Source organism: Anastrepha ludens, chromosome 3, assembly GCF_028408465.1.
Source record: "Anastrepha ludens isolate Willacy chromosome 3, idAnaLude1.1, whole genome shotgun sequence".
Lineage (NCBI taxonomy): Eukaryota > Metazoa > Arthropoda > Insecta > Diptera > Tephritidae > Anastrepha > Anastrepha ludens.
In genome coordinates, this window is record NC_071499.1 from 90,173,718 (window position 1) to 90,194,200 (window position 20,483).

A 20,483-nucleotide genomic window follows, 5' to 3' on the forward strand; every position below is an offset into this window, starting at 1 on the left:
TCAATCTACACTAGTTATTTTATTAATATTGACTTAAGATAGGGTGTTTTTTTAGCTACACGAGAACTATCGATATCGATAACTATGGTTGGACATCTGAGAATACCCAACTGTTTTGACATACTATACTATATCTGTTCAGCAAGGTTTGGAAAGCCATCAAGAATCGTTTAACACCAAGACAAAGCTTCCAAATTGTGAATATTTACGTTGAAAAAATAAATCTATTCGTGAAGTTCATAGAGCGACATCGAAATGTCGATTCGTCGTGGTTCGCAACTTATTGGCCTTTGACTTAAAATAGAATAACTTTTTTTATATTAATCGTAAAAATATTTAAAAAAATGGATTTCAAAGCTGAAGACTAGTACTTTGCGATGCCGTTGTGGAAAATTAAAAAAAAAACTTTACCTTGCCCAAAAAAAATTAAAAAAATGGCCAAAATCTGCATTTTTTGACTTTTTAACCTCAAATTACCAAAAATCCTGACGTGCTGGAGCATTTTCAAGGTCATATTCGTTGTCAGCATAAAAAAACCTTCAAGAAACACCCATAGCCGTTTTAAAAGCTGTAAAAAAGCTAGATTTTGTTGGCCTGTGTAATCATTGTTTGCAAACTTCTACTGCTGGATATATTTCTTTTCATGATCTGCTAAGAATTGATAATAGACTGGCGAATGCATTGCTAATATACATATGCCTAATACGTGGAGTGTTATGTAATAATACGTTCACGTATAAGTAGATGATCTACTTTTTCTTAACTCAAAATCCGTAATTAAAACGCGCGATTCCCTATACAAAATGTCTCTCCCAATATCTGAGATTATAAAATAATCCTAGATAATAACGATACTTTTTGACATACAACCCTGTGTTTTCTGTGCTATCGATAATTATTACTCGGACTACCCGATTTGTAACCGTTCGCATCATTATTGGCCTTCCCATTTTTGGATTAATGGCTACGTCAATAATCAAAATTGCCGTATTTCGACTGGAGAGCAGCCCGAAGCCATTCAAGAACAGCCATTACATCCATTAAAAAAACAGTTTGGTGCGCCCTATGGGCCGGAGGAATCATTGACCTATATTTCCTCAAAGACGAGGCTGGCGCTAATGCAACAGTGAACAGCGAACGTTATCGTACCATGACATTTGATTTCAACAAGATGGCGCTGCTTGCCATACAGCCCGTGAAACAATGAATTTACTGCGTCGTCGTTTCGGTGCGCAATTTATCTCTCGTCTCGGACCAGTAGATTGACCCCAAGATCTTGTGATATTACACCTTTAGACTTTTATTTGTGGGGGTATGTAAAGTTTAAATGATTTGTGTTGTGGACCCAAGATCTTGTGATTTTAGACTTTTATTTGTGGGTGTATGTAAAGTTTAAATGATTTGTGTTGTGGCAAACATTTAAAAGGGATTATCTTAAAAAAATAAATGTCATAAAAGGTTCTACACAAAAAATTATTTTATTTTATTTCAATTTAAAATCCGATACCTCTAATTTGAGCACCCTTATTCATACATACATATGTATTAAGTAAGGAATTCGGGGTTTATTGACTTGTTTCTCTTACTTGCATTCTTTTGCAAATTCGTAGATATATAAATTAAACAAAGCTCCATACATAAAAGTGGTATACGGACGCTGATTGCCGAGTACGTATTGGGCAATCTCTTATTTTCAGTTTTCATGAAAAGCGCAGAAAACATTTTTTCTAAATGCAGGGACTCTTCAGAGCCAATGTTAAGCCTCCAAATGTTCACATATGTTCATAGATACCTATATATGTATGTGTATTGTTTTTATTTCTTGCACAACTTCTTACCAATTAAGTTAAGCAAACAACAGCAAAGATCATAAAAAACAAAATGAAACAACTTCATGACAAAGAATTGTTGTTGGTGACATTTAAAGAAATTGGTCGATCACGCTCATCTGGTCGCCTAAAACTAGTGACACGCAATGAATGAAACTTTAAACCTGCCAAAATCTTTCCAGCAGGCCAGCCGCGGAATGTCTTCTGATGCCTGCTTTACAACCTCTACTATGCTCCCAGTTAAAGAGCATAGTGTTCGGCAAGCAATTCCGGCAGGCACCACTCCTGCAGACAGTTGCTGCATTCCCATGGCAGCCGGTTCTACGTTACCGGAATGACTCGGGTTTTTATTCCCGACCAAGGGCTGCCGCCCCAGTACACTAGCCCTGTCTAGTGCACCGTATTTTACCCTAAACCTTTCGTCACAGGAGCAACTCATTGCAGCCAGTTTGCTCCAAATACTTCTCTTCCGGGCTGGCGTCGAACCCAACCCCGGACCTGAAGTATTTTACTGCTGCATTTGCCACAAGCGGCTCCACCCGAACTCCACCTCGGTTAGGTGTAACCAGTGCAACGGGTGGTGCCATCTTAAGACCTGTTCAGGCCTTAAGACTCACAGGGAGTGGTCCACAAGGTATGTGGCCACGTGTTGCTCCCGCCCACAGGCGGTCACCGCCTCTACGGCGACACTGCCCTCAGTGCCGGCACATCACACTGCCGCCACTAACAACACCTCAACGGCCAGGAGCCCCCAAGAGCAACACGACTCCCTCTCCAACCCACAACCCTCCTGCTCCTACCCCAGTGCGGGGACAAACCAGCAGCTCTTGGTCCCCCGCACAGTCTGCTCCGTGTGCCAGACCGTAGTACCTCGGAACCTGACAACTGTCCAATGCAGTTCTTGCAGTGGCTGGTGTCACTTTCGGAGGTGCTCCGGCCTGCACACCACCCGTGAGTGGACACGCGACTACGTTGCCCCCTGCTGCAGAGCTCTGCACCCGCAACCGCCCACCGTGGCGCGGCCACCCGACAACATCAGGCCACTCCCCATTTTGCGGAACGCACAGCAGGACCAACGCAGACGACATCACGCATCCCTCACCCCCCGAATTACGACGACCCTCCCGCGAAGCTTCAAGCTTTTGCAACTGAACTGCAACGGACTAACGAGTAAGATTGACGAGATAGTCGACTTCATGAGTCGGTTCGGAATTAAGATAGCTGCGGTCCAAGAGACAAAACTGCACGCTAGCTCCCCCCTGATTACCAGGGACGGCTATAACGTGCACCGAAAGGACCGCGAGCGAGACAACGGTGGTGGCCTAGCGTTCATAGTACACCATTCAGTGCAGTATCGTCTTATTGATGAAGGCATCGACCGCAGGGACAGCACCTTAGAACGTCAAGGTATAGCTGTCCGGTCAGGCGATGCCGAGCTCGAAATTTACAATATTTATATGCCCCCTGTCACCTGCTGCCCGGCAGGATATCTCCCCGATATTGGTGCGCTCATCAGGGGAGAAAACCGATTGGTAGTAGGTGACTTTAACGCGCATCACGATCTTTGGCATTCAAGCCTGCCAAATGATCGTAGGGGACAGCTATTGGCAGAGCAGATAGACGATTCGACGTTCAGCACTGTAAACGACGACGCCCCCACTAGGGTAGTGGGCAATTGTAGCAGCTCGCCTGACATAACAATTGCTAGCGCTGGACTGATAAATAGCATAACCTGGCGACCTATGCTATCGCTTGCATCAGACCACTTGCCCATTATCATCTCGATCGAGAGACCCGCCGATTTTGTTTCCGCGGATCACCGGTCATATATCAACTTTAACAAAGCTGATTGGACCAGATTCGCGGAATTTACTGAGAACATCTTCGCAGCCCTACCCACTCCCACCGATGTGCGCGCAGGCGAACGCGCACTCCGCAAGGCGATTACAGCCGCCGCGGCTCGCTTCATACCTGCTGGACGGATCCGGGAATTACGTCCCAATTTCCCAGCCGAAGCAGCCGTTATGGCAAACGAGCGTGACCGTCTACGCCAGGCCGATCCCGGGGATCCTCGTATAAAGGATCTCAATTTGGAGATCCGGCAACTGGTCACCCAACATAAGCGGACCAAATGGGTAGAGCATCTGAAGTCCTGTAACTTCACCTCTGGTGTGAGCAAGCTCTGGTCCACCGTAAGGTCCCTGTCGAACCCGACGAAGCACAACGACAAGGTGGATATCACCTTCAACGGTCGTACTTCGTCGGACCAGAAGAGATGCGCGAGCTACTTTAGCCGGCAATTTATATTGCATACTCCGGTCGACAGATCCAAGCGTTGTGCCACCAGACGGCTGCACAAACTGCCCTACAACAGTGCACCGCTTACTTTCACCAGCGGCGAGGTTCAGGGGGCCATCAAACACATGAAACCATCAAAAGCCATTGGCCCCGACGGACTAAACATGCTGATGCTGAAAAAGCTGGGTCCATTGGGAGTAGAATATCTCACAAAGGTCTTCAACCTGTCTATGGCCACTCTCATCATTCCTGATAAGTGGAAATTAGGGAGAGTGGTCCCACTGCTGAAGCCTGGGAAACCCGCCAACCAAGGGGAGTCTTATCGTCCGATAACTCTCCTTTCCCCAGTAGTGAAGACACTTGAGGCCCTTCTACTCCCACTCCTCACTCAACTCCTGACTCCAGCCCCACACCAGCATGGCTTCCGTAGAGTGCACAGTACCACCACGGCACTCACCGTCATAAACAGCCAGGTAAACCGCGGCCTTAACCAAAACCGCCCCTGCGAGAGGACTGTCCTAGTAGCGTTGGACCTACAAAAGGCTTTCGACACAGTCAGCCACGCCACGCTACTAGATGACATTTTACAGTCGACACTCCCGCCAGGGCTGAAGAGGTGGACCGCGAACTACCTGAGTGGTCGTCACTCGTCGGTAGTATTTCGAGACCAAACCTCAAAACAGAGAAAAATAAAGCAAGGAGTACCGCAGGGTGGTGTCCTTTCACCCTTGCTTTTTAATTTCTATATTTCGAAACTCCCCCAGCCACCAGAGGGAGTCTCACTGGCCTCATATGCCGACGACTGCACGATAATGGCGTCGGGCAATGACATTGATGGCCTATGCTCAAAAGTAAACGACTACCTCGCCAGCCTTTCTCGCTTCTTCACTGCGAGAAACTTAAAACTTTCTCCCACTAAATCCACGGCGACCCTATTTACCACCTGGACAAAGGAGGCCAAGCTGCCACTTCAGGTACACGTCGACGATACCCCAATTCCGACGATAAACAACCCCAGAATTTTGGGAGTCACCTTTGACAGCTTGCTCTCCTTTTCGGCGCACACAACCGCTATTGCAACGAGAGTACAGAATCGCAACAAGGTCCTCAAGTCGCTTGCCGGCAGCACTTGGGGCAAAGACAAAGAAATGTTGCTGCCGACTTTCAAAGCAATAGGCCGACCGGTTCTGAACTATGCCGCGCCTGTCTGGTCGCCTGGAACCAGTGATACGCAGTGGACGAAGCTTCAGACCTTCCAGAATACAGGATGTCTCCTGATGTCCCCTATCCACCATTTACATGACGAGGCGCACATGCTCCCGGTTAAGGAGCATAACAAAATGCTCGGCAAGCAGTTTCTGCTTGGGTGTCACCGTAGGCCTCACCCATGCAGACACCTGCTCGAGCCTGAGCCACCTCCCAGGCACATCAGGAGACACTTCCTCAACTACGTGGACGAGATCCAGGACAAAACGGACAGACCTCTCCAGGATCGGACAGTATACAGACAGGCTATTAACGACATTCATCGGGAGACACTTACCACCTTCCTAAGCTCCCGACCCCCGAATGCCGTTATCGGAGTCCAACCACCACCTATCGCAGACGAAGAGCTCCAGCTTCCTCGAGAGTCCCGCGTAATCTTGGCACAACTACGTTCTGGATATTGTAGCAGGTTAAACTCCTACCTATCCAGAATCGACCCCGACATACTAAACATATGTCCTGCATGTGAAGGTACCCCGCACGACACTAACCACCTCTTCACATGCCCCATCAAACCCACTCATCTAACACCTCTCTCCCTCTGGACCCAACCCGTCGAAACTGCCAGTTTCCTGGGCCTACCGTTAGATGAGCTAGACGAAGACGACCGGTAATTTACACTACACTGACAGGGCGAAGATACTGCTACAACAACAACAACAACAACAGTTGCTGGAGGCTGAGCCAACTCCCAGATGCGACAGAAGTGATTCAAATTCGTGATTTTTAACACGATGCTGAGATGATGTATCCGCAAAGATTCATCTTTCTTATGGCGTTTTGTGCCGCCACGAGTTACGGCTGCCTAATTTGAGCAGGCAGCATTTCTTGGCAGAAATACGGTTTGCCGTTGCTACGCATTACGTTCTGGATATTGTAGCTGGTTAAACTCCTACCTATCCAGAATCGACCCCGACATACCAAACATATGTCCGGCATGTGAAGGCACCCCTCACGACACTAACCACCTTTTCACATGCCCACTAAAACCGACTCATCTAACACCCCTCTCCCTCTGGACCCATCCCGCGGAAACAGCATGTTTCCTGGGCCTACCCCTAGATGAGCTAGACGAAGATGACAGGTGATATACCCGACACTGGCGGGGCTACTATTACTGTTAACAAACAAGCTACGGCGGCCGCCAAAACGTTTTATTTTAATAACAAAAATGTTCCCATTTATTTTTGAAAGTAGTTTTAAGAATTTTAACAAGTACTTAACCAGATATAAACTCGGCTTATTCGTGCAAACGTAGACTCGCCATTCGTATTGAATTTGTTTTTGCTTTCAGTGAAAATGCATCAAGTAAGCTTGTCAATGGACTTTTATATATGTCTGTATATACCACTTATGTAAGAAAATATTTGAAATTTGAATCAACAGTATATTCTCACAGTTTACATTTTCGCATATGTGTTATGTTATGCTATGTTAAAGAGAAATATACAAATTGTCTCATTAACAAATGTAAAATTAGATAATGTTATTGGTTTGTTCGCTTGAAAACATCAATCATCAGCCGCAGCAGATTACTTTAAATACGTGTTTCTACGCAAACTACTTATAAAGGGTCTTTCATAAGCCGCGCCTAGAAATTGCTTCAAAACAGAACATGTAAAAATTTAGATTATTTCAGGACTCGCTATTTTTTTCAAAATATGGGTCTTAACAATTACATGTGAAAAATGTAATTATATGTATGTCCACCATGAGCACATCTACAGGCGAGCACATCTATATGAGAATTTAAATTTTCAAGTATTCACTAGTACCTATTTGTGAAAAAAAACCACGAAAACTAGTCTAGTGGAGTTAGATCGGATGATCTGAGTGGCCAGTTTATTTGAAACTAATTGACCAGGAAACTTAGATCGCAATAATGTAATGTTCTCCCGTGTTATGCGACTTGTGTCTACATTCTGTTGAAAATAAAGTTCGTCTATGTCTATTCCTTCAAGCTCAGGGCACAACAAATCTTCAATCAGCTATCTATAGCGATGTCCATTGAGAGTAACTGCTCTTTCATTTTCACCTTAGAAGAAAAACGGTTCCATTATTCCTCAAAAGAACCTCATCAAGGAGTACATTTAGCACATCTATATGAGCACATCTACAGGCGAGCACATCTATATGAGAATTTAAATTTTCAAGTATTCACTAGTACCTATTTGTGAAAAAAAACCACGAAAACTAGTCTAGTGGAGTTAGATCGGATGATCTGAGTGGCCAGTTTATTTGAAACTAATTGACCAGGAAACTTAGATCGCAATAATGTAATGTTCTCCCGTGTTATGCGACTTGTGTCTACATTCTGTTGAAAATAAAGTTCGTCTATGTCTATTCCTTCAAGCTCAGGGCACAACAAATCTTCAATCAGCTATCTATAGCGATGTCCATTGAGAGTAACTGCTCTTTCATTTTCACCTTAGAAGAAAAACGGTTCCATTATTCCTCAAAAGAACCTCATCAAGGAGTACATTTTAGTGGATGTAATGATTTTTCTGAAATTACTCGAAAGATAATTTTGCGTGAATTTTGCGATACGTTGTTCTAAATATCGACCATTTCCATAAGTTTCAATAATTTTAAGGCGTTGTTCTATCGTGACTAAAATTGTACCTACATCTTTTTACTTGACAAATGTCAAAGATGACTTAAAAAAGGTACCTATGATTTATTCATTACTGACATCTATCCACTATCGGTAGACCCTTTATTAGTATATACATATGTACATACTATATATGTAATTATTTTGTATATAAGATATGCAAAGTTGAAAATTCGTAGGTGCATGTGAGTGTGCATAAAGCGCTGTTTATAAAGACGATGCTTTGTTGCCATGACCGCACAATTCGAAAAAAATCAAGTCGATTAAAACTCGCCAAAATTCAATGTAAACACAAATTTGAATTCTAATTTTTGTTCGCACTTATACAATTGTTATCACCCGTCAACCCATAATCACGCTCCCAGTTAGATGTTTGCGGTTAGACAATCAAATACAATACAACAAAAAGCACCAACGGATTCGCAATATTTGGTTCGAAGTCAGAGAACCCGCCAGAAGTTCCAAAAACAAAAAGAAAATGGGTAACATATCTAGATGGCAAAGTAAAGGTGTTGTACAATAGGTAAGAATGAACAAATGGGTATAAATGAAATATGTATGTATGTATGTATGTACATACATATGGACATACACGTAATTTATTTGTTACCTATCTACCTACACTCTTATTTCAACCTCATTTGTATTTTAAATGGAATTTTTGAAGAACACTTTATACATTGTTTTTATAAATATACCTACTTACATACTGCGTGGTTACTTTCTGAAATCGCACTTTCGGTTCGGTATTCAGTTTCCTGTTTCATTTGGTTACTGAGACATTATTCTCTAACAAATATTATTCTCCGAAATGAACATTGAGGTACGAGTATTTTAAGGAAAAAAATATGTTTCTATCAACGATTCGAAACTGAATTGATCAACAAAAATTATACATATTCGTACATATTTACATACAAATATGCATGTATGTATGGCAGCAACTACCGACATCAGTGGAGAAATGCTTAGATCTACTTTGAGGAGGGTCAACTGCCAATTGACTGGCGGCGTTATTTATTAGATCCGTAAATGTTTTCATGTATAAACATCCATACATATGTGAATATGTTGCGAATGCCATAAATGAAACTTGAACCTGGCCGTCAATATGAAATCAAGTTTTCATATTCTCATTTCTAATCATTTTTTATTGTTCGGCTAAACTACACAATTACAAATTACGTTTACAAACAGGTCCGAACACCTGGAAATGTAAGCATGTATTCATAAATATGTAAGGAATATATGTATGCATATATGGATATGGGCACACTGCCAAGATAGCAGTGTGTCAACTCTGGACATCACCCCGCTTGGGCAAACGTTACCACTTTTCATTTTCATTTCCTCCACCGTAAGTGTAGTGATCGTAAACCTGTACGTATTCGTACCACATTATAAATCGACAAAGTTAAAAACATGAATTCACACAACATTGCTATGTTGGAACAGGTGAGTAATTGACTACAGAATCAAGTTAATCATTTCCCTAAAATGGCATTACACAAGCGATTTTGAAAATTGTCTCCCATTGTATGCTTTTTACCACAGATCAGTTCTGGAATCCGATAATAAATCGGGTCAATGCGCTTTTTTAAGTCGTTTGCATCGCCCTTTATTAATGCACACTTTGAACACTGTTTGCATGTAGATCATTCACATTTCCTGATGTATCAGTCACACCGCACACGTCCCAGTACATCTTCACTGGTTTTGTATTTGTTGTTTGTACGGCTGCTGCATTATATGTCATCGTTACAGCCTGTATCATTATACAAGCTGCCTGGCAATAATGAAACAACACAAATCACACGCTGCTGCCACTGCCACTGCCAATGCTATTGTCACTAGTACGCCAGCGCCAGATAGCTTAGCTGCCCGTTTGCGACAGCGTTAGCGCTAGCATTTGCCATTTGCCTTCGTCGTCACTTGCTAACTCGTCATTTTGTAAAACTTCTGATTTTTCGTACAATACTAGTTTTCAGCACTTAAAAACTCTTTACCAATAACACATCCTCCCGTAGTTTATCTGCTAACGTTATAACACAATAAATTTTCGAGTAATTTTACACTTTTTATTATGAGCTGTGCCCTACAAAAGGTATGTGATCGACAAATGAAATATTTTCCGTTTTCTTTCCGTCAACCAATTAATGACACGAACGAATAAGTTTTAAAGCAGATGTGTGTGCGTTTCAGATTTTAAACGTCCCTTGCCACACTTTTACAAAATAATATTAAGAATTGTTTATGAGCATTCGATTGATGACAATCAGCCTTTCTAAACTTTTCATAGTAAATAAACGTACGAAATTCTCGAAATACTTTTATCATTAAAAACAAGAAATTATAACAAGTTCACTGTTTGCAAGTTTTTTGCAATGTAATTCACATATAATATGTAACCATATATTTGCAGGCCGGAAAGGCGTAAAAAAATAATATTCTTTGCAACCCGGCAGTTCTTAGTGAATTTCGCAGAAATGTTGCTGTTTTTTCCTAATTTTTTGTCTACAAAGTAATGTTTTTCTGTATCGGCAGCGGAAGCTAATTGGGTTTGTGTGGGATCACATTTTTCTAATGGCGATAGTTTGATAGCTTCTCAGAAAGCAATAGTAAACCTTGGCATTTTTGCTTTGAAAAGGCTTCTCTTAAAAAATATTTGGCATTCAGGGTGGGCATAAAACTGCAGGTTATACTATTTGTAGAGGGCATCAAGTCACATCTAAAACTATATTACGTCACATTTTTGTTAATTCCAGATCAGTTTGCTTATGCCACATTTTGTCATTCAATCCAAGTTTGGTTCTTATAACAAAGAAGGAAACTTTTTCTATCTGGCAGCTATCTAGATGTGATGAGCAAAATTCAAAAATTGGAGTGCGAATAGTTGATGAAAACAAAACAGTGAAAGCGAGTGGTTTGATAACAAGGTGAATTCACAAAAGGTGACTTCGGTATAGGGCTTGATTTGTTATTTTTCTTGCGATTTGATGTTTTGCATGTTTGTATCTCATTGAAATTTTGACAGTTAAAAAAATATGTGTGAAATTAGTTGTTGCTTTACCGAAGTCACTTTCATACACAAGGTTAGAGCTTTGCTGATATATTGAAATAAAAGGTCATCAACCAATATTTTTATTTGACATTATTTATTTATTTTTTATTACAAAGCTATTTCGAACGCACTTTATTTTTAAAACTGAAGCAAGATTCTATTAAAAAAAGAACCAAATGCTAATTACATACAAATGTAAATATTTGTTTATATAAAACGTTATAAATAGCTCTGATTAGTCACTACCTGAACCAGATGTCAAAAAAAGTTTTCATATGATTTATTGCCCCAACTAATCAAGTAATATTTATATAACACTATTTCAATCGTATTTCAATATTTTCTAAGTTAAAGATATTGCCAAGCACAATATTTACTAATGCACCATTATTAAGATACAAAGCTACAAAATATGAAAGTCTATAGACTCTTATTGTCACAATTATGCACTGCTATTGTCCCTGCGAAAATTAATAAAGGCCAAATGAAAATATTAAGTTTCAATTGGTGAACCCTGAGTTAAATCTAAAAGACTTTCGTCTTTATCGAGACGTTGTGGACCCTTCCCTATACGTGTATGGATTATATACTTAAAGAGATTCTTGTCATGAATAGGTAAAGTGGCATTTCCATTAAACCCGTTTTTCTGCAAATAAAAACAAAAAATTTAAATATTAATTATTAAATATTATATTATAAATTAAATATATATTTAAAAAATTATTTCATCACCTCCTTAGTTTCGCATCCAACTGGTATGCCCTTAACATATTCCACACTGTGACCCATATCGTTGGGAAAGCTCGTTTGAATTGCGGCTATCGCAGCACTTACATCTGATTTCAGCAAATAAAGGCAGGCATTTGGACCTGCATCAAAAGTATAAGCAAGCTTTGCCTCACCAGCTGCGTTATTATAGGCGTGTACAAACTCTGCGATTGCATGCGACACATCATTCATGTACACACATGGCGGATACGTATCCAAAGCAATGGCATGAAATTGATTCGAATCACGCATGGTTATCTCTGCAAGCTTTTGAAAATCTCGTTTTCTGATTGCCTCAACCAATGCTGCTATACGCTCAGGCACACAGAAACGAGCACGATGTGCGATCAGATCTGATGTTTCCACAGCACGTTGCATACCTTTGGTCGAACTAGTCTTCTTACGTGCGTCGTTTACTACTAATATTAGAATATGTAATTCGGGCCAATGTTCAGCAGGCTCGACAGGTAGTGCAATGGAATCACTACCATCTTTGAGTTTGCCTGAGTGCCAGCGTACAAAGCCACCATGTAAACTACGACATGCAGATCCACTGCCTTGACGTGCTATTGCCGTCAATTCTTCATTTTCAACGCCGTAGAGACCAGCCAACGTATATACTAAACATGCGTAACCAGCAGCACTGGAGGCCAAGCCTGCCGCTGTAGGAAAGTTGTTCCGGGAGGCTATGTGTAACTTCCAGTCAATGGGGAATTTTAGTTGTCCTTTTGCAACTGCGAGTCGCTGTACTAAAATGAATAAATTACATTTTGTTTCGCGTTAAATTTAGAAAACTGTACTTACTCTCCTTCAAACAACGCATGGTACGTGGATTCTCCTCAAATGGCACCTCTTCACCGTTCAGCCACATAACGTGACACCTAAAGGAAGCTGAGGCAGCAATTGTTGTCTTTGCACACATCTAGAATAAATTTCCATAACAAAAGTTCGTTTGAAAATCACCATTTCATTTGTGTGAACGACGCAAAAATTCCATTGATAATTACCTCATCGGTGCTAAGGGTCACGCTGAGCGAGTCGTTAATAGGAAGTATGAGATCTTCATCCCGCTTGCCCCCTTGAAGTGAAAGCGCAAGTAAAATAGTGGCATTTTAGTGAGTATTGTTTAAGGGATTTAACTATAAATCATGGTAATATTACTTACAGTACTTGATTAGGGCTATGTTTACAGGTGCTATACATGTTTCAACAAACATTTCAAAGAATCAAAATAGAAATTTTCGAAGAATTATTTTCACTTACAAGTCCGTAAAACTATTTTAGTTAGCTGTTAGCAACCAAAACAGCTTCAATGCTCCACTTTCCCCAAATGCTGAACTACCAACAATATGCAATCCGTTGGAGTGAGGCAAAAATGTAAACAATTTAAACAGCTGTTTTTAGAGGGTTGCGTTGACTTTGAAATGAAGTACTGAATATTGTAATAGATGAAGCAACGTAATGGCAAGTGTACAATTACATTATATTAGTCAAATATTTTCGCAGCAGTTAATATACATTTTTTTAAACAATAAAAACAATAGCGTGGCGCGAGTAAGTAAATAATAGTCTTTACAGAAAATTTAGTTCGGTAGAGTTATGCATGCGGATTATAATCAGAATTGACTTATTTGACGTTGTTGAAAAGTCGAGAAAATATAAAATACTTTTTTTTTGATAATGTGGGTTTACAAGTTTTTATAAAATAATAAAAACAAATCCTTATATTTTTTGATTTTTAGAAAATTCCCCCTAAAAACAGTGTCCTAATGTGTTAACCAAAACCCCGCATTTCATTTGTAATGCCGAATGATCACCTTCATTTTTGTCGTCCTTTTCGCGACCTTACCTTAATTAAACTATGTACATATATACGACAAAGTATTTATTTTTATTGACCATAATTTTTTCCCAAACCGCGATGAACCTCGCGTTACTTTACGTTCCCGAAAGAAATAGTTCTAAACTTACGATTTCTGCACGGAAAATTGATATAAAACGCATTTTAGCTTCTTTTGTTTAGCACAACCATCGCATAGTGACATTCAACATAAATGTAAATCAAGTATTCATTTGCATTCTAAATTTAACTTTCATATATTTTTATTGTTGATATATTTGTAGTAATCGGTGTATGGTATATATATATTCGTACATGTAATGCGATATTCAAAAACATAAAACAAAGCAAATAGTCGCTTTTTATACTATTCAACTGTTGGAATTATTAGCTTTTCAATATTCTTTATAGAAAGGATATACGACACAAAAACCACTTTACATATGTATCTAGATCGTATTTTGCGTGCAATTAATTTGATTAGCACAAAAAACGGTCTAATTCAATAATACGCAAGGAGATTTCACCTACGCTGCAATACATTATTTACGAATTGCTCAAATAAACAAACGGATACAGTTAACTAACTAAAAGTTCACACTTATAAAATACGTTGAATCTCCTATGCGGCCTGTACCGACTGTTTTTGTGAAGAGCTGATTTTATCGCCTAAACTTAGTGCCATGCCCTGAAAGGATAATTGTATAAAAATCTAGGCAATGTAAATGGTATGTATTTAAAGTACTTGGCTTTTAGCGCGTATACGAATATGTCCCGTCACCTTGGAATCCGGGTCATCGACGGGTTTTTCGATGCTGAGATTAGCAAGCGCATTTTCACCGAAAATGGATCTAATAAATTGCGTGTATTTAGTTCATTCGTTTTATTTTGAGCCTACATTTTCCTTTATACTCACTTTGCATACATATTCGCAGCCATAAATCCGCATTGGCCACTGAGGGCCTTCTCCGGTGTCAAACACTTCATATTTGTGCTCTTTAATAGGTGTTTTAAATATTCATGCAAGTCGGTGAATGTTGTATTTACAGTCACCTAAAAATACGACCAACACCAGCAGATTATAAACTCATGAATCTGAAGGAAATGTGATCCTCTTACCTTATTTTCCCATTCGAAATCTTGCCACATTTGTCTGAATTCAGTGTCAGTGCAAGAAGCGGGTATGATGTAGTCCATAATGTCAATATGTATGGTGTTTAAAACAACTACATTAGTATTGATGCTTGTGTCATAAACTGTAAATACAAATAATTCAGACGTGGACTTTCAGAAACTGTTAACACTCCCTAATTAAACTTACCGATATTGCCAAAAATAATGCCGTTCTCTGTCGATGATACCTTTACATTAGCTTTAATGTTGCAGAAATCATGTGGTGCTAAAACCACGGGATGTGGACGTTCAACCAATTTCAAATCACCCAATGTTGCCAGCTCGAGCGTGCAGTTTTGTAGAGTGTCATCTGCATATAATTAATTAAATTTTTTAAAATGCGATAGTTTATGTTTCTAAGAAATATTTACTTGTTTGGTTAACTATCAACACATCTAAAACGATATCGTATTGGTTGACATTCACATACGCTTCAGCATATACTGGATCAGAGAAGCCGGTCAATTGTGTGACTTTGTTAAGTTTGTTATTTGGCGAAGTTATGTCGCTGAGGTTGGTGGATTTAGTTCCTGCCAACGCTTGATTCAAACTAGTCTCGAAAACGTTTTCACCCAACTGATTATCACGCCCGTTTGAAAGCTGTGCAAATGCTACTGGGTCATCCGGTTGTACCTTAGCAGAAGCACGTTGCTTCTCTTTCAAAATGCGTTGATCTTCTTCATATTGGGCATCCAACATTTTACCAAGAGCGTCTCGGCAACAATGTTGGAAAACTTCAACAGCTTCTACTGTACACTCACTCAAAGTGCGCAAACAAATAAAGATGCGGTCAATGTCATCATTGGTGATAGGTTTGGTAGGGAAACCCGATTTACCTAGATGCAAAATCGAACTCATGATGAGCATTACCTGAGTGGTCATACGATTTTGCAGGCGCTGCAAGCGAAGTACATTTTTCACCGATAATTTTAGTTAATTTAAATTGCGAACTACTTACATCCTCATTTTCTAATTCTAAATAACGCAGCGCAAGTTTGGTAAGCGTGGCCGAAAGTGCAGCGCCTATGAAGAAGTCGCCATCCATTAGATATTGGCGAAGCGGTGGACGCTTCTCTTTCTTTGCAACTCTGTGAAAACGACAAATGTAAATAAGTTTAGTAATTTTTTAAACAATGTGTCTCCAATGATGAAAAACTGCTATACAATCCAAGTTTTACTTACGGCGCTAAGCTGAATGCGCTCTGAGTGGCATATGTACCGTCTGAAGTGACTTTATTGCTCGCTGAAATAGCGTTGCCATCGCTAGCCTTCTCACCCTCATCGGTTTGCTCGCCCGCTAGACGTTTTTGTTCAGCTTCTACCATAGGTATCTCGCCCAAAGCTTGTATAATGGTTTCAATTACTTCTAGAATCTGCTCTTTGCTATCGACGTATTCACCTAATATCCAAACGGCAGCGCGGTGAATTTTTGAAGATTTTATTTGTGGGAAAGCTTCAATTAAACGCTCAATGATAAGCGCGCGTAGTGCCGGAAATTTCTGAATAGCTTCGCGTATGAAAATTAACACATCGGCAGCAGCTAATTCATTTGTGTCCGAAAGGAATTCCACCAACACGGGTATTACATTTGCTGCCACATCTGGAAATTTAATGGAGCACGAGTGCAGTGTGCGTACAAGCAATTGACGGTACTTGCCAGTGTCTTCGTGTTCAACATTGTGGGTTTTGGATACCTCTTTCTTAAGCACCAGCACCATTTCTTCGATGTTTCGTGATGAAACTAAATCCATAGCCAGGGCCAATGTTTTGCGACGCACTTCAATATCAGGTGCTGCTAAAACACGCAATATATCCATTACTAAATCTTGCATCACCTTTTCCATGTTTTCATTTTCCTTCATAGCTATCAATCGGTCAAGTACGATAAGCTTAACATTGTTGTCGCTATCACCGACGATCAATTCAATATAGCAGCTAGCAGCTGCACGTATAGCGGTTGGAGCAGAAGAAAGTGTGATAAGAGTACCAGCAGCCTCATAACGCACAGCGTTTGATGATGAGTTTAGCAAGTTGTAGATACAGCGAATAAAACGCGAACGTTCAGACGGATTGGCATGGCAAACCTTGTATATAAGCTCTACGATGACCAATTGTAGAATATCCCCAAAATTGTTTACTTGATCAATGCATGAAGCCAGATAGTTGAGTGCACGTTCTTGATCTGCATGCAATAGCATTAAGAATGCATTGCGCTTGCAAGACATATCTTGTTGAGTTTCCAAGAAATTTGCAATCAACTCAGGACCATCAGGCACTAACCAATCGAAATTTTTGTAGATGGTGAAAATAGCTAAAACTGCATTCCGTCGTACATAAGAATGGCGATGTTCGAGGCAAGCTCTTATGGCTGGCATAAGTGGCTCCAAAAGCTCCGGCTCTTTCAACTTGCATAGAAAACGTAATGTTGAGCCACGTAGAAATTCATTAGGATGTTGTAGATCTTTGCGATACGCATCGCAAACTAATATCATTTCTTGCAAAAGTTTGCCATCTGCTGACGTCTTCGGAACTATCTCCCAAAATATGAGTAATAGTTTTTTGATTTGATGGTTTTGCACGGGCAGTACGAATCTGATGATTGTCATAATCAGACCCGACAAACGTTCACCATTCAACAGCATCTGTATCACCTTTTTCAGTGTCTCGATTTTTGCGTTTGTATCTCCCTTTTCGAGGTCTTGTTTAAGTTGCATCTCGTTCGGCACCTCGATGTCCGGCGAGTTGATGATTGTATAGCAAGGTCCCTCGGCCAACGCCATGTTTGTTAAGTTCTTTTTTTTTTGTACTAAATCAAAATGTTTAAAATGTAAGCGAAGCTAACAATTGGTTCACTAGTAAATAATTAGATTTAACAAATAATATACTAATTTACAAATTATCGCGAAAACATGTATTGTGAAAATTTCAATTGACGTGTCAAATTCTCAGCTACTATGATGCTTCTTCTTGCATTAATGTTCACAATCACTTGATGACATATGAACGGTGACACTGCCCGCTGTTTTAAGTTTTACCATTTCAACGCCAGAGGTCGCTAATGACAACCAATTTGTTTACAGATCATTTGTTGATTTCTTTGTTGCTATTTGTTTTTAGTAGATGATTTATCGACACGCCATCAAATTATAAATCTATCTAGCTTACACCTGGTAAGGAGTCTAACTAAAGACGCTTTACTGGAGTATTTTCTATGAGCTATTTGAAACGCAAAGAAAATATGGGGCGTAGGATACACGTTCATAGAGTGCCCGCCGCCATTGTCATTATTTTATTGACGGTTATAATAGTATACTTCGTAAACTTCCATCAGGATGAACGACCGGCAGTATACGGTATGCTGCGCAATCAAAATAAAGTGAATTTACGTAAATTACTTATTGGTGCTATACAAGCCGCACAACGCGGTGGCTTGGAAGTGCTGGAAGTAACAAAGACTCTGGAGCTAAAAGAACGGAGTAAAGGCAAAACTGATGAGGGTGCGAACGATCCATTTACGGACGCGGATGGCCGCTCCCATTGTGTCATGAAAGAGGGGCTGCATCGAATATTTCCACAAATTAAAATTTTTTCAGAGGAGGATAAAGAAAGCTGTAGTAATGTGAATACTTTCGATCTAGATCCGACTGTTCTACACGAAACAGCAGATTTGCCTAATGAGTTGGCAGATATAAACGATGTCACAGTGTGGATTGACCCACTAGATGCTACTCAAGAGTTCACAGGTATATTAAATATAAGATATCTATTGCTATTTGGTATTCTAATAGAACACTTACAGAGAAGTTGTACCAATATGTAACGACGATGGTGTGCGTGGCAGTAAAGGGAAAACCAATTATCGGCGTAATACACAGCCCGTTTATTGGTCAAACTGCATGGGCCTGGGTGGATAATTCAATGTCTGAGTATTTGGCTTCTATACACCCCGTAAGTCCAGACACCTCCAAACCACTTATCACAGTTTCTCGTTCTCACGCAGGCAGTGTAAAGGATTTAGTAAGCAATGTTTTCGGTGAAAAGTCTGAAATTCTAACTGCCGCAGGTGCTGGTTATAAGGTTTTACAAGTAATTTCCAACAACGCCACTGCGTACTTACACTCAACAAAAATAAAGAAATGGGATATTTGTGCGGGAGATGCAATTCTAAGTGCACTCGGTGGTACAATGACGAACCTCAAAGGCGAGTTAATTGATTATGGACCAGATGGTTCACCCGTCAATGATCAAGGTCTATTAGCCACTCTTAAAAGCCACGATGAATATATCAACAAATTAATTCAATCTCGAAAGTCAGCAGCGCCAGTACATAGATAGTGTGATACACGTTCAAATTCATATGCATTTAGAAGATAGGCAAAAAGCTCAGGCTATTATTTAAATATGATTTTGCATAATTACGCATATAATTCTTTTTGTACACATGCTAAGCGTTACTGTGTTTTAAACAAACATCAAAAGAATAAATAAAAGAAATGAATGCTAAGAACTAAAGTCGCATCAATTTAATTAAGTTTGTTGTACCTCATCGAAGAATGAAAGTCGTATGAAACGAGGTTGATTACATAATTATGACTTAAAATTTGTGAGGTTGAGAATGCGTAGTGAAATAACCAGTTTTCAAACGCACCATTAGAATTCGCTTTAGCGCAGCTTATCTGTTTCGAGCGTTGCTGAGGTCATGAACCTAACTTCGAAGCAGAGTGAGTATCAATCGATATGAATTTTTTGATTATCAAACGCTTAGTAGTATGCCTATAAATAGTATAATAATTTTATATAATTTGAATTAAATATAATAATGAGAGAAATAATAAAAAACTAATATTATGCAACTTTCTATATTTTATGCACAGGCATCATCGACTACAGAAACAGCAATGGAGAAACCGTTGTTGTTGTTGTAACAGCATCAACATTTTTCATACAATTACGAGGAATGCTGTTGGAGTGACAGCCCTTGGCCAGATATAAATGCGGGTCAGAAATAAAACCGACTGATGTGAGAACGACGAGGAACCGTATTTATAGGCGGTCAAGAACTATTACAACAACAGCAAGTATCCTTGGGGAGTGGGAAGTAAAACCAATTGCCAAATTTATTTTTTTCATTTTCATCACTATAAGTATATATATGCATACATAAGTTGATATGTAAATATGTACGTATAACATTTGGCAAAGACATAGCAATTAATATGTTTTTAGTTTCTACCTCTTTTTATATATAACCCTCCGTTTTGTAGGTTTTCTGATAGAGTTGGACTAAACTCGCTTAGATTTTGTATGTAATATAATAATATTTTACCGACCTCTATTATAAAATATAAGGGATCTTCAGACCGAGTTCAATAACATTACAAGTGGTTACCTCAGTGATTTTTCTGATTATGAGCGCGCCTATTTTTTCTCTCTTTGTCGGTAACGTGACAAATAAGCTGACTTTAATTCCTCAGAACAAGCTGCAATTATTCAAAAGTAACAAATATGTTAAAATAAACTAAATTTTATACTTATTATTCTGAAGATCTCGCTACAGCATCAGTGTCCGAATAAGTAGTTGAACTGAAATTTATTAGGCTTGAGTTGTTGTTGTTGTAGCAGCATAAACAATCC

General features: G+C 39.7%; 4 protein-coding genes across 9 annotated transcripts in view; 1 reads left to right on the forward strand and 3 right to left on the reverse strand.

The window, feature by feature from the left end:
- The window catches only part of LOC128858438 (stromal interaction molecule homolog), a 38,563-nt gene extending 28,388 nt beyond the window's left edge, over window positions 1-10,175 (reverse strand). For 5 of the 6 annotated variants that reach the window (XM_054094716.1, XM_054094714.1, XM_054094715.1 and 2 more), the window contains exon 1: window positions 10,014-10,175. The gene's annotated coding sequence lies outside the window, so the exon portion shown is untranslated. Of the gene's footprint in view, window positions 1-9,556; window positions 9,967-10,013 lie in introns of those variants that run through there. The other variant, XM_054094713.1, reaches the window with a different exon arrangement.
- A 1,297-nt stretch (window positions 10,176-11,472) lies between these two features.
- Window positions 11,473-13,150, reverse strand: LOC128856622 (diphosphomevalonate decarboxylase). The gene is made up of 5 exons (XM_054091932.1): window positions 13,002-13,150; window positions 12,844-12,914; window positions 12,641-12,758; window positions 11,801-12,585; window positions 11,473-11,714 (listed from the first exon to the last, which is right to left on the reverse strand). The coding sequence occupies exons 1-5, from the start codon at window positions 13,051-13,053 to the stop codon at window positions 11,562-11,564; spliced, it is 1,179 nt and encodes a 392-aa protein (XP_053947907.1). The 5' UTR covers window positions 13,054-13,150; the 3' UTR covers window positions 11,473-11,561.
- A 754-nt stretch (window positions 13,151-13,904) lies between these two features.
- Window positions 13,905-17,825, reverse strand: LOC128858440 (coatomer subunit beta). Its single transcript, XM_054094718.1, has 8 exons — window positions 16,032-17,825; window positions 15,808-15,937; window positions 15,221-15,746; window positions 14,998-15,159; window positions 14,796-14,932; window positions 14,593-14,729; window positions 14,422-14,527; window positions 13,905-14,364 (listed from the first exon to the last, which is right to left on the reverse strand). The coding sequence occupies exons 1-8, from the start codon at window positions 17,627-17,629 to the stop codon at window positions 14,299-14,301; spliced, it is 2,862 nt and encodes a 953-aa protein (XP_053950693.1). The 5' UTR covers window positions 17,630-17,825; the 3' UTR covers window positions 13,905-14,298.
- Window positions 17,826-17,907: 82 nt separating this feature from the next.
- LOC128858441 (putative inositol monophosphatase 3) lies at window positions 17,908-19,361 on the forward strand. The gene is made up of 2 exons (XM_054094720.1): window positions 17,908-18,592; window positions 18,649-19,361. Exons 1-2 carry the CDS (start codon window positions 18,061-18,063, stop codon window positions 19,182-19,184), a joined length of 1,068 nt encoding a protein of 355 aa, XP_053950695.1. The 5' UTR covers window positions 17,908-18,060; the 3' UTR covers window positions 19,185-19,361.
- The last annotated feature ends 1,122 nt before the right edge of the window (window positions 19,362-20,483 follow it).

What these genes read in the sequence shown, in the direction of transcription:
- LOC128856622 (XM_054091932.1), bottom strand. Translation starts at nt 13,053, where the DNA reads ATGTTTGTTGAAACATGTATAGCACCTGTAAACATAGCCCTAATCAAG. An exon ending in TGACCCTTAGCACCGATGAG is followed by an intron (nt 12,759 to 12,843) that starts GTAATTATCAAT and finishes AATTTATTCTAG; the next exon opens with ATGTGTGCAAAGACAACAAT. An exon ending in CATGCGTTGTTTGAAGGAGA is followed by an intron (nt 12,586 to 12,640) that starts GTAAGTACAGTT and finishes TATTCATTTTAG; the next exon opens with TACAGCGACTCGCAGTTGCA.
- LOC128858440 (XM_054094718.1), bottom strand. Translation starts at nt 17,629, where the DNA reads ATGGCGTTGGCCGAGGGACCTTGCTATACAATCATCAACTCGCCGGAC. An exon ending in TAGAATTAGAAAATGAGGAT is followed by an intron (nt 15,747 to 15,807) that starts GTAAGTAGTTCG and finishes CTTCGCTTGCAG; the next exon opens with CGCCTGCAAAATCGTATGAC. An exon ending in CATTATTTTTGGCAATATCG is followed by an intron (nt 14,933 to 14,997) that starts GTAAGTTTAATT and finishes TTGTATTTACAG; the next exon opens with TTTATGACACAAGCATCAAT.
- LOC128858441 (XM_054094720.1), top strand. Translation starts at nt 18,061, where the DNA reads ATGAGCTATTTGAAACGCAAAGAAAATATGGGGCGTAGGATACACGTT. An exon ending in TGCTACTCAAGAGTTCACAG is followed by an intron (nt 18,593 to 18,648) that starts GTATATTAAATA and finishes GAACACTTACAG; the next exon opens with AGAAGTTGTACCAATATGTA.